At 41.2% G+C, this 13,664-nt stretch overlaps 2 protein-coding genes across 4 annotated transcripts in view; one reads left to right on the top strand and one right to left on the bottom strand.

Moving 5' to 3' along the window:
• Positions 1 to 13,397, top strand: part of LOC144693697 (uncharacterized) — a 111,587-nt gene extending 98,190 nt beyond the window's left edge. Inside the window, exon 15 of the mRNA XM_078563609.1 lies at positions 13,268 to 13,397. Within this exon, the coding sequence (XP_078419735.1) occupies positions 13,268 to 13,347 (80 nt within the window). The 3' untranslated portion in view covers positions 13,348 to 13,397. The remainder of the gene's footprint in view (positions 1 to 13,267) is intronic.
• poc5 (POC5 centriolar protein homolog (Chlamydomonas)) overlaps positions 1 to 13,664 on the bottom strand; it is a 105,555-nt gene that overhangs the window by 10,754 nt on the left and 81,137 nt on the right. For 2 of the 3 annotated variants that reach the window (XM_078563579.1, XM_078563588.1), the window contains exons 11-12: positions 4,901 to 5,020; positions 3,458 to 3,628 (exon numbers count right to left, since the gene is read on the bottom strand). In XM_078563579.1, coding sequence (XP_078419705.1) covers positions 3,458 to 3,628; positions 4,901 to 5,020 — 291 coding nt within the window. The remainder of the gene's footprint in view (positions 1 to 3,457; positions 3,629 to 4,900; positions 5,021 to 13,664) is intronic. The other variant, XM_078563598.1, reaches the window with a different exon arrangement.

Raw genomic sequence — 13,664 nt, 5'->3', positions numbered from 1 at the left:
GGCAATTGCTGTGCAATCCTTACCTGGAGGCTTCCAGATACAGGGGCTCCCCAGCACATCTTTGGGGTACCCCACAGTTACGATGCCCGGAGCTCAGAAGCTTTGGGCCACAGTGAAAGAGGAGATAGCTGAAGCACAGGATGTGCTAAACATTGATAAAGAGGTAGTGCTAGAAAGGCTGGCTCTATGTAAAATTAATAAGTCACCAGGACTGGATGAGGTGCATCCAAGATAACTAGGGAAGCAAGGGAGGGAATAGCTGAGGCAGTGGTAATAATCTTACGATCCCTAGATACAGTGGTGGTTCTAGAGGACCGGAGAGTTGCAGAGTTGTTCAAAAAAGGGTGCAAGGATAAGCCCAGCAAACTACAGGCCAGTCAGTTTAACCTTGATGGTGGGAAAGCTTTTAGAATGGGTAAGCTGGGAAAAATTAACTGTCATTTTGACAAATTGTACACCTTCGGTCTGTCCGCAAGAATGACCCAGACCTCCCTGTCACTTGCCATTTTAACACTCCACCATGCTCTTTTGCCCACATGTCTGTCCTTGGCTTGCTGCATTGTTCCAGTGAAGCTCAACGCAAACTGGAGGAACAGCACCTCATCTTCCGACTAGGTACTTTGCAGCCTTCCGGACTGAATATTGAGTTCAACAACTTTAGATCTTAAACTCCCTCCTCCATCCCCACCCCCTTTCCGTTTCTTCCCCCTCCCTTTTGTTTTTTCCAATAATTTATATAGATTTTTCTTTTCCCACCTATTTCCATTATTTTTAAATCTATACCTTTTATACCCTTTTAGTCTTATTTCACCCCACCCCCACTAGAGCTGTACCTTGTGTGTCCTGCCATCCATTCTTAATTAGCACATTCTTGTAGATAATATCACTACCTTCAACACCTCTTTGTTCTTTTGTCTGTGACATCTTTTGATTATCGCTGCTTGCTTGTCCCTACAACCACCCCCCCCGCCACTTCTCTCCACCCCCCCACCTTAAACCAGCTTATATTTCACCTCTCTCCTATTTTTACTTAGTTCTGTTGAAGGGTCATGAGGACTCGAAACGTCAACTTTGTTCTTCTCCGCCGATGCTGCCAGACCTGCTGAGTTTTTCCAGGTATTTCTGTTTTTGTTTTTGATTGAGTGGGTTTTTTGATGAGGTAAAGAGGGTTCATGAAGGTAATGCACTTAGTAAGTCCCCATTTAACATCGTTTCGCTTTAATGTCGGTAAGTTAATGGGCCTTATAACCACCTTGAACGTTGCAAGATTAGTTTTAATGTAGTTTCTTGCACGACTTATTTGGCGTTTTGGAACAGCCTCTTCCATTCTCTAACCCTCCGACTTGCGACCTGACTCCATGCCCGACCCTGCGACTTGCAGCCTCTCCTCGCGTCCAACCTCTGACTTGCAGTCATTCCCAGAGCCGGCCTCTGACTTGCAGCCTCTCCCCGAGCCTGACCCACCCTCTTACCTCCTCCCTCTCCTGAAACTGCATTCCCATTCAAGATCCTGATCCAGATCTGATCCTCCAGCTCTAGGGTTGTGAAAGTGCACCTCCTGAGGGACAAAGGCAGCAGACACATGGGAACATCACCACCTGGAAGTTCCCCTCAAGCCACTCATCATCCTGACTTTGAAATACTTTGTTCTTTCACTGTTGCTGGGTCAAAATCCTGGAACACCCCTAAACCCACAGTGACTGCAGCAGTTCAAGGCAGCAGCTCACCGCCACCTTCTTGAGGGCAATTAGAGATGGGAAATAAATGCTGGCCTAGCCAGTGAAGACCACATTCCATGGATGAATTAAAAAAAAGGACCTGAGGATATATGTGCACAAGTGCAGAATGAAAGGGCAGGTTGAGAAACTGGTTAATAAGGCCTGGGCTTTATAAATGGAGGCAGAGTGTACAAAAGCAAGGAAGTTATGGTGAACCTTTATAAAAATACTGGCCTCAACTAGCATACTGTGTCCAATTCTGGCTCCACACTTTAAGGAGGATATGACAGTATTGGATATTGTGCAGAAAATATTTAATAATTATCTCGGAATGAGGGGCATGGATAGATAGTGAAGTTGGGGCTCTTTAGAGAAGAAGGCTGAGCATAGATTTAATAGAAATGTTCAAAAACATGAGGAGTCAAGACAGAGCATATAGGGAGAAACTGTTCCCATTGGTACAAAAGTTGAGAATCAGAGAGCTCCAATTTAGGATGATTGGCAAAGGGACCCAAGGTGATGCGAGGGAAAACATTTTTATGCAACTAGCGGTTTGGATCTGGGATGCACAGAGTGAGGAGGAGGCAGATTCAATCATGGTTTATGAAAGGGAATTGGTAATCATCTGAAGGGTAAAGATTTGCAGAGCTTCAGAGAAAAGGAATGGCAGTAGACCTAGCCAAGCTGTTCTCAGAGTTGGCATGAACATGATGGGCCAAATGACCTCCTACTATGCTGTAAACATTCTATGAAATCAATGTTAAGAGATTAATTGGAGAAGAAATTGGCTCTATTAAGGACCTAAAGGGAAATCTACATGTAGAGGCAGATGACATGGCTAAAATATTTAAGAGTATTTTGCATCTGTCTTCACAAAGAAAGTGGATGTTGTAAAGGTTACATTGAGAGGAAAAGAAATTTATGAACAGGATAATAGAGAGAAGATATATTAAAAGGATGAGTACTGCTGAAAGTTAGTATGTCATCTTGTCTGGTGGGAATGCATCCTAGGTTGCTAAAAGCAGTAAAAGCAGAAACAGCAGAAGCACTGGTCACAATCTTGCAAAACACATTGGATACAGGAGTACTCATCAGGATCTGAAACGTTCCATATGAAAAGCCAATTCCGTAAATAATTTTAAAAGAGAGCTGGATAGGTACTTGATGAGGAACTTGCAGGGTTGGACAGACAGAAAGCTGGGGTATAGGACTAAACATGACTGCTCTTTTAAAAAGCCAGCACAGGCAGAAGGGGCTGAGTGGTTTCATTCTGTGTTGTGGGTTTCTATGATTCTAACCCAAAAACAAAAGCCCTGTCACAGCTCTGACCATTCCTTAAAATGCACCTACCTTTTTAGAGCTAACCCCAAAATTTTCTGTGGTTCATTTCTTTATGTGCCATGAACGCACAAGTGAATACCACTACAAAAGCATGGTGATGTCCACTATTATCCAGGGTTTCTGCATTCTTCAATTGGCACAGCACAGCAGTTCAACAGGAAAAGGGTAAAACAGAGGAATAGCACTAGTATGTGCCATAAACGATTCCAGCTGTTAAGTGATACAAAAAACACTTTCAATGCCCCTAAAATGTACAATGTCACCAATTTGCCCAGATGTAATATTTCTGAGCTTCAGACACACAAGTCTAATCTGATGGAGAAGGATTCATTGATACAAATGTCTTATTTCATTACATCTGAAGCAGCTACCTCTCCATCCAGTTTTTAAAAAATTACCTGTGTAATTGGATGATGTCTTTCCACACATACTGTAGTCATTGGAGGTGCCACTCCCTGACACGATCCATATTTAACTCCTTTCAGGGATGGGTCAGATCGCCCTGTGATACGTGCCACTATGGTTTTCCCAGTGTTTTGCTGTGTCGAGGTCACACACTTAGCAAGAGGCTAAACGAAGTAAGAAAGTAGTTTTTAAAATAAAGTTACATATCATTTTTAGTCAAAATGCAAATTAACTGAAAAAACGATAGGGAAGTAAAGCTAGCAAAATAAAGCTAGTACCTTTCCCCCCCTCAAAATTTCACTTTTCATGGATATCACAACTCCTGCTAGAGGCAGTTAAGGGCACCCTTTGGTACCTTGTTTTTCAGCACAGGCATAATGTGCCAAAGGTCTCCTTTATGCTGTATCAATCCATGAAGGGTTATTCTTTATGCAAGAGCTTGGGTAGAGAACACTGGCAGGCTTTCTGACACAAGAGCAATATAATTAAGCTCGATCTTCACCAGTGCATTTTGCCAGAAAGAGCTACTAGTTCGTGATTTAGTGATTCTTCCAGCTCCCTAGTCCAGATGCCTCAACTAAAGCCTGGCCTGAGATTGAGTTAACTCTGTTCAGGCTGTGAATAAAGCCTGGACCCTTCTTGTGTCCACAGTGCAGTGCTACATCCGTCTGTGCCTAGAGCATACATTCTAACATTGTTAATAAAACAGACACAAGTGTAATTATTTCTCTAGACCAAACAACTGGAAATATACAGTTTGTGTGACTGCGTGTTCTGCATATGGTGCAAGAAATTTCTTTGCATACATGTTCAAATGCATGGTCTGGTTCATTGATCATTACATCATGCAAGTTGCTAAATTGTTTTTCTAGCCTTTGATCTAGGGGCCAGGTCAACAATTCAAGACATTCTGTTCTTCATGACCCTGAAAACTTGTTTAATTCACAGGTAGATAATGTTGTTATCACTGAGCCAAGCTGACAATTTAGTCAGGAATCCCAAATAAAATGCAACTTCAAAGACTCACCTCAGGAGGTGAATAGTTTAGAGTGCTGTAGAAAAGATTCTGAAAAACTGGGTTGAATTTATTTAATGCAGTTTCAGTTTGCCTACTATTTTTTCACCCACACTTTTAACTTGTGCATCCTCTAATATAGTAGAAGGTCTTAATAACATTATTTTAAGAACACATAACGAACCCTTAGGCTAATTAGATGATCTATCTGCACTCAATAAATGAGATAGAGATGTATAAGTTAATAAGGGGTAGTAATGCAAAATGGATAATAGTAAATCAGCAGTCTTTACAATGAAGTCATGCATAAGGAACTTGAGTGGAATGCAAAATGAGTCAGCAATTTGATATCACTGGTTTTATGCTTCCACCCAAGACAAATTTATACACCATGGTCTTACTAACAGTTCTGAATTATTACCAGTTTCTGGGCGGTTTGGAATCCTAATGCTGAAGATGCCACAGTGACAGCAGCTGGTGGAGTACTTGCCTCTCCAGGTCTGGTTTGGGCAACATTTGTGGAACCAAAATGTAAAGTAACCTGGGAGAGGAAATGATCAAGACAGCAAGTATGCCAGGTTTCAGCTGTTATATATAAATGTTTCCGCATAAAGTCAGCAACAAAACTTCAAATACATTTGCTCAATGTAGAAAATGTTCCAAATATGTTTACGAAGGTATAATCAGACAAAAATAGGCAGTCAAAGGGGGAAGTATTAGGAAAGGTAAACAAAAGCTGATCAAAGAGGTAGTTTCTAATTTAGTGAGGAAAATACTAAAGTGTGGACTGTAGACTGCTGAAAGCATAGTGGTCAATATTGGAGAAATCTAAGGGAGCTGCACAAAAGGCGAGAATCAGAGGAATGGCGATTTCAGGGAAAACGGAGGAATGACGGGGTGAGATCCTATTGTAGGGTTTAAAGTAGCTACTAGGGATTGGAGAAGTGATGACAGGATTTAAACACAAGAATTTTAATCTAGAGAAGTTGGAGGACCAGGAACGACGAGAACATAATTGATGGGTGAAAGCGTGACAGGGTACAGGCAGTAGATTTTTGGATGAGCTGAAGCTTAAGGGTAGAATGGTCAGTTGGCCAGCTGTGCATACAAATAGTTGCAAGGTGAAAATGGCATGTTGATTGCAAAGGCGAAGGCAGAAATGGATGATGTTAGGGATGGAACTTGGTGACATTTGGGATGGAGGTGATATGGAGATGTAAGCTCAGCTAGCATTTGAATAGAACATTGAGAGTATAAGCAATCCGGTTGCACCCACAAAACTGAGGAAGGGAATCGGATTGGTGTAAGGGGTACAGAATTTGAGACAAGGCCAAAGGTAACCCTTAACTGGAGGAAACGGAGGTTCACTCAAGAATAGATGGCGGACAGCACCAGAAATGGAATAGTCGAAGCAGGTGGTAGAAAGGTAGAGCTAAGGATTGCAACTTGCACGTGAAACCTGGCTGCATGCCTTTGGGCGATTTTGCCAAGGGGGAACATGTGGGGGCAGGGGCAGAGGAAAGTGGAGGTTAAACCTTTAGGAGAGTCCAGAGGCAAAAGTGTGTGTGTGTATGTGTGGGGGTGTGTGTGTGTGTGTGTGGGGGGGGGTGGTTGGCGGTGTGATGGAGATGCTCACGTTACATTGTATAGGTATGAGTGGAACCAAGTAAGGGCAATACTACTGAGCTGGACAGGAGGAGAGTCTTTGGTGGCGGACAGTGTGGTCAACCAACTCAAAGCTGCAGAAAATAGAGGCAGAATTGGGTACCATAGACAAAGTAACGGAGGATGACATTGATTCGGGCTGTTTCGGTACTGTGGCTGAATTTCTATTAGAACATACACATAATAAATCGGAGTGCGCAAGGATTCTTAATCTGAATTGCTCCATTGATGGTATTGTGGAGTTTAAAATTTAGACTTAAAAATTGAGTGGAAACCGGAAAAGGAGGAGAAATAAAGAAAGAGAAAAAAGGGAATTCAGTTTTACTGAGGAAAGCACTTGCATATTTTAGTGGTTAGCTTAAAAATAGAATTACAACAGTTGGTGCACAATAAAGAGAAACAATGATATCAGAAATGAGTATGAATAGGAAACAAAATCCAATTAATTTGGACATTCAACAGGTTGAAAAAAAGTACATTTTCCTGATTGTCTTTGCAACAGTGACCTCTGGTGACAAAATGGTGCGACTAAAACCCACATATGGTATTATCCTGAGGCACATGCACGGGGAAAAATACAGCAAGAGACAAAAGCATATTGAAGGGATTAAAAAAAATGAGCAAGGCTTGGCGAGAGTACAAAAACTAGTAGTGGACATAAAAGCCTTATTTCCCTTTATCAGTATATAAAAGAGGAACTGCCTGAAAGGAAGGATACCATCTTGCACTCAAAATGACAGAATGAAAGACACAGACTAACAACATTTTGCTTTTTTTGTGTTGAACTTTAATTAATTTTTAAAAAAATAAAATTTATTTGAGACTAGAAGTAGATGCAGTCTTTCCAGTATACATTCCAGATTAGCCAGGGAATTACGAATAAAGATTATGGAGGTACCAACAATTAATTTTCCAAACATTCCTGGAAATAGGAATCATTCCAAAGGGCTGAAGGGTGGCAAATGTCCCATCCTATCCAGGTAAACCAAGAAAATGTGGACCAGTTAGTTTTGTCTTAGATGTGGGTAGGGACCCTGAAGTTTCTTAGCATTTATTCCACCTGGCGTGAACTGCCAGCCAGGTGTTTTGCTTCAAATGGATTAAGCCAGCAGCTTTGTAAAAATATGGAGCTCCTTGAAGCCTTCAATAAGGCTAAATTAATATTTGATTTCTTGCAACTTGCCAAGAGTTTAAAGGGCAAAATTCCAGGGATGTCTGGAAACTTCCCAATAAACCCACCTGACACAGGGGAGTGAGTGTAAGATTACTCCCTACCAAGATTTAGAGCTGGTGTAAAATGCGTGAAAATTTGGTAGAGCATATTGCTCAAAGTTTCTGCAACTCCCACTACCCCAACGTCAAATTTGCAAGAATTTGAAAAATGCAGGGAAGGAACAAGGAGATGGTTAGAGAAGATAACTAGAGAAGATAACAGGTTAGCAACAATAGGCACAATGTGCTAGTCGGCTTCCTTGTGTTTTATAATTATGACTTATGATATATCACAATTTTCCTCATTCAGCCAAATGTTCAATGTGTAAATAGTATTTTAGTAGCATTGTGAGCAGCAACAGTCAATATGATGTCACAATAGTGGCAATGAGGTTTTTGCATCAACATTTTTAAGTTACTGTATATATTGAGGGAGATGGATAGCAGTAATACCGTGTTGTGAAATAAAAGGTAGGTTGCTTTTCTACAGGTTCTATTTTCTTTTATCCAATTTTCTCCTTCATAGTTGGTGGCATCCCTCTATCCCTTGCCCAAATGACATTACATGAGACAAGGTATTCCCAGCTGGCTATTCAACCATTGAAGGTTTCACAGATTATGGTCCTGTCATCATCTATTCACACATTATAAGTGATCACTAGGAAAAACTGTGGCACACCAATGGTCAGACTGATTTAAATGCTTCTGCTGATGCTTAAGCACTAATATGTGCAGACTGGAATTATACCTGGGATCTTATGATCTGTATGGGTCAAGTTTATATGGAGTTCATTTACTCTAATAATAGACAATCCACATTCTTCTTCAACTACACTACATGCTAAGGATAATTTAGATCATAAAGGCAGGGAAGAAATGACAGATGATCACTTCTTCCTTTAAGGCTTTGGTTAGACAGAAGCAACATCTCAATCAGCATCCAGCAATACCCTCTTGAGCAAACTGCTCTTTTGAACAGAAAATCTTATGACGGTTTTGTGGTGAAAACACCAGGAGTCAGAAACCCAGAACATAATTTACCAAACTTTCCAAATTCAGGAACTGGCAGCTTATAAAATTGAAAAACTGCATTTGAAAACAGTTGTGCTGTGCTGCATACTAAGCAAGTCATTGGAGAGGTTTATAGCAGTTTTCATAGATCACAATGTTATTTCCTGAACATTGAGTACTGCAAGAGAAGAGTGAGAAGCTGCAATTTCTCATATAAAAAACAAAATCTAGTCATCTTCTTTTCTTATATCTGAACTTTGAGGATTGCACACATAAAGATCAAGCCTTCTTCGCTAATCAGCTTCATGTGTTTGTTTTCGGGCATAGGATGATTTATTCCAGTACTTTGTAATGAATAATACTGTTTCCAGCCCAAGGTTTCCAGCAAACAGTCTCAGTGCACACTAGACAGAAACAGTAATATCACCTTCAATCACAACGATGCTCTTTTATACTGATTAAGGTGAATGTTTTAAGTCCCAGCTTGGCTTAGTTGGTAGCACCCGTCTTTGAATCAGAAGCTTTGGATACAAATTCTATTCCACATTCACACCCCGAAGTAAGAACTCATACTTAAGGAATGAAAGAAAAATTGAACTGCCAAAGTATTTTATCAAAATATAATTTGCTAAGCACATCTCAAACAAGATAAGTCTAGTGGCTTTGTGCTATTTTTAACCTTGAACTTAAACATTTTTAAATATGCGAGTGGATGGCTTTCAGGCTATACCAGTTAGCTTTCTCACACTCAGCACTAAGGACTACTCAAATTAGCAGCCCTTCTATGTACCAGATCCGTAAAATAATGTTGCCATGTTTGAACAGAACAGCTTACTTATAGTTTGCAGACTGAAAATGACTCGGGTCATGAAAGTGTCCCAAGTTCCAGAAAACTGATGACTTTCACACTGTGGGTATTAGGATATAATGTACAAATCAGATTTAGAAAAATAGTAAGAAATGAAACAATTAATTTAAGTACAAAAAAATTTAAAGTTAGAGTCTACAGCACAGAAAAGGCCATTCAGCCCACCTTGTTCATGCCAGCCTTTGTGCTTCATGAGCCTCTTCCCACTTTATCTAACCCTATTAGAAAATCCTATTCCTTTCTCCCTCATGTACTTGTTTAGCTTCCCCTTAAATGCATTGTCAAATATTCTTTATTGTAGTGCCTTTCACGTTCTTACCAATCTTCAGGTAAAGTTTCTCCGGAAGTTCCTCTTGTTTTATTGTCTGACATAGGGACAAAAGGTTTTTTGCTTTCACTTTCTAATATCATCCTCCTCCTGTGACCTGACCCTGAATATCAAGAACAGCCAGTTTACTGAATGGCTGTTGGTCACCAAAATCTTAAGTTGGCCTAAAGGGAAATGAAAGAAGGTACCTCCTCAGTGAATAAATCTGGGTATGGGTAAAGATGTAGGGACCAGTGGGCTGAAATGACTGCTATCAGCATGCAATTAGCAGTTATCTTGTTTTGAAATGTTTACAAAAAAATTCTGTTGTGTTGAAAATGGATGAATGGCACTTTGGTCTTTCGCATCTTTCAGTGAAGGCAAAAATCCCAATACAGGCTAAGCTTGTGGCATTTTTATTACAGTTTTAATGGTTTTTCCTCATGGTTCAGAAGTCCTAGGCACTACCAAAGCCACGTGCAAATTGGTATAGGGCAAATGAGATTGGAGAGGTAAATGCATGGCTCAAAGATTGGTGTAGGAGAAATGGGTTCCGATTCATGGGGCACTGGCACCAGTACTAGGGAAGGAGAGAGCTGTTCCGTTGGGATAGGCTTCACTTGAACCATGCTGGGACCAATGTCCTGACAAATCGCATACCTAGAGTTGTAGATAGGACTTTAAACCAATTAGTGGGGGTGGGGGGGGGGGGGGGGCGGTGGCGGGTGGGGGAGGAGGGTTCAATTGAAGGGAAGTTTAAAAAATCAAATAGAAACAAGAGAGCAGAGGTGCAGGGTAGTGAAGAGGTGAATGATAATCGAAGTGTGACAGGAAGGGGCAGAAAATATAAGTAGCAGAGTGCAGCAGAAATTAGAACCAGAATGAGCAATACTGGTAAAAAGTCAAAGCTTAAGGCTCTTTATCTGAATGCACACATTTGTAACAAGATAGATGAGTTGGCGGCACAAATAGAAACAAATGAATATGACTTGATAGCTATTACAGAGGCGTGGTTGCAGGTTGACCAAGACTGGGAAATCAGTATTCAAGGGTTTTTGACGTTCCGTAAAAATAGGTACAAAGGAAAAGGAGGTGGAGTAGCTTTGTTAATAAAGGAAGGTATCAATGTGGGTGTTGAATGGTGATATAGGTGCAAAAGGTTGTAATAGGCAATTACACAGGTATGAAGAAAGAGTTGTCTAAAGTGGGCTGGGAAAATAGACTAAGGAGAAGGTCAGTGGATGAGCAGTGGCAGACATTTAAGCAGATATTTCATAACGTTCAGCAAAAATTTATCCCGGTCAAAAAGGACTCGATGAGGAGGATGAACCACCTGTGGTTAACGAAAGTGGTCAAGGAGAGTATCTAATCAAAAGCTAATGCATACAAAGTGGCGGAAACTAGTGGTAGGCCAGAGGATTGGGAATTTTTTTTTTTTTTAGGGGCCAGCAGCAGGTGACGATAAAGCTAATAAAAAAGGAGAAAATTGATTATGAAAGTAAATTGGCAAGAAATAAAAACAACAGCAAGAGCTTTTACGGGTATATAAAAAGAAAGAGAGAGTGGTTAAAGTGAGCGTGGGACCCTTGGAGGATGCGACTGGAGAATTGATAACGGGGAACAGGAAAATGGCAGTTAATTTAAACCAATATTTTGCATTGGTCTTCACAGTGGAGGGCACTATAAACATCCCAAAGATATCAGATAAGCCAGGAGTTAATGGGAGGAAAGTAATGTAACAGTCTCTATCACAAGGGGCAAAGTATTTGACAAACTAATGGGACTAAAGGCAGACAAGTCACCAGGACCTGATGGCCTGCAACCAAGGGTTTTAAAGGAAGTGCCTGCAGAGATAGTGGAGGCATTGGTTGAAATATTCCAGAACTCACTGGATTCTGATCGCTAATGTGACGCCCCTGTCCAAGAAGGGAGACAAAAAGCAGGAAAGTATAGGCCAGTCAGCCTAACATCTGTCGTTGGGAAAATGCTAGAGTCCATTATTAAGGAAGAAATAGCAGGACATTTAGAAAAGCATAACACAATCAGAGTCAACATGGTTTTGTGAAAGGGAACTCATGTTTGACAAATTTGCTAGAGTTCTGAGGATATAACAAGCAGAGTTGATAAAGGGGAACCGGTAGTTGTAGTATATTTGGATTTCCAGAAGGCATTCGATAAGGTGCCACATAAAGGGTTATTGCACAAGATAGGAGCTCATGGTATTGGGGATAATGTATTAGCATGGATTGGGGATTGGTTAACACAGAAGACAAGAGAGTCAGGATTAATGGGTCTTTTTCAGGTTGGAAAGACGTAACGAGTGGAGTGCTATGAGGATCAGTCTGAGGGTCTCAATTATTTACTATCTATATTAATGACTTGGAGGAAGGATCAGAGTGTAATGTATCCAAATTTGCTGACGGTACAAAAATAGGTGGGAGGGCATGTTGTGAATAGGACATAAGGAATCTGCAAGGGGATATAAATAGGTTGAGTGAGTGGGCAGATGGAGTTTAACGTAGGAAAGTGCGAGGTCATGCACTTTGGTAGGAAGAATCAAAAGACTGGCTATTATTTAAATGGAGAGAGACTTCAAATAAGTGCAGCAGAGAGGGATCGGGGTGTTCTTGTGCATGAAACACAAAGTTAGCTTGCAGGTGCAGCAAGTAATTAAGACGACAAATGGAATTTTGGCCGGTATTGCTAGGGGGTTGGAGTTTAAAAATAGGGAAGTCTTGTTACAACTGTACAGGGTGTTGGTGAGGCCGCACCTGGAGTGCTGTGTACAGTTTTGGTCACCACATTTAAGAAAGGATATATTAACATTGGAGGCAGTTCAAAAGAGATTCACTAGGCTGATTCCTGGGATGAAGGGGTTGACTTTTCAAGAACGGCTAAACAGGTTAGGCCTTTATTCATTAGAATTTAGAAGAACAAGGGGTAATCTTATTGATTCAAGATTCTGAGGGGACTTGACAGGGTAGATATTGAGATGGTGTTCCCACTAGTGGCAGAATCTTGAACAAGGTAGTTGAACAACATAGTTACAGAATAAGGGGACCCTCACTTAAAACTGAGATGAGAGAGAATTTCTTCTGAGGGTAGTGAATGCCTGGAATTCTCTACCCCAGAGAGTTGTGGAGGCTAGATCATAAAGTATTTAAAGAGGTAGATAGATTTTTGAAATATCTGGGAGCTGAGGGCTATGAGGAGCTGGCACACAAGATGAGTTGAGGCCTGGGGCAGATCTGTCATGATCTTATTGAATGGCAGGGCAGGCTTGAGGGGCCAAATGGCCTGCTCCTGCTCCTATTTATGTTATGAGCCTTAAGGAGTTGTCCTGGCCCATTTTCATGAGCCTGAAACAAATTGTGAGGTGTAAAAGGTGAACAGACTGTTGAGAGGGAAAGGTCCAGCCCCACACAAAGCAGTCACGGTGTCCTGGAAGGAAATTGGTGGGCCCTTTTTCTTGAACAATCATACTTCTTCTGGTAATGGTGCTCCTAATGATGTTAAGATGGGAGATTCAGGATTTTGACCCAGCAATCATGAAAGAATGGCATTATTTGTATATGTCTAAGTCATGATGAGATGCAAGCTAGAGAAGAACTTGGAGGTGGTGATGAATTGCTATTGCTGTTCTTGCCTCTCATGGTTCAGGTCGAGGCTAAGGAACTGCTGCAGTGCATTCTGAAAATGGTACATTATTTTCTCTTTTTTCTTAGGCAGTCCCTCAGGATTTAGGATGACTTGCTTTCACTTCAGTTCAATGAGTTCTGAGATGGCTGATAAGTCCAACATGTGATCTGCAGGCTCTGTCATATGCGGGGCAGGTGTCATAGAGGTCTACAGCACAGAAAAGGGCCCTTCGGCCCATCGAGTCTGCGCCGGTCAAACAAGTACTTAACTATTCTAATCCCATTTTCCAGCACTAAGCCCTTAGCCTTGTATGCCACAGCATCTCAAGTGCACATCCAAATACTTCATAAATGTCATGAGGGTTGCTGTCTCTACTACCCTTTCAAGCAGAGAGTTCCAGATTCCCACCACCCTCTGGGTGAAAAAATTCTTCCTCACATCCCCTCTAAACCTCCTGCCCCTTACCTTAAATCTATGCCTCCT

This window comes from Cetorhinus maximus, chromosome 2, assembly GCF_964194155.1.
Source record: "Cetorhinus maximus chromosome 2, sCetMax3.hap1.1, whole genome shotgun sequence".
NCBI lineage: Eukaryota > Metazoa > Chordata > Chondrichthyes > Lamniformes > Cetorhinidae > Cetorhinus > Cetorhinus maximus.
This window is presented reverse-complemented; position numbering and strand designations above follow the sequence as displayed.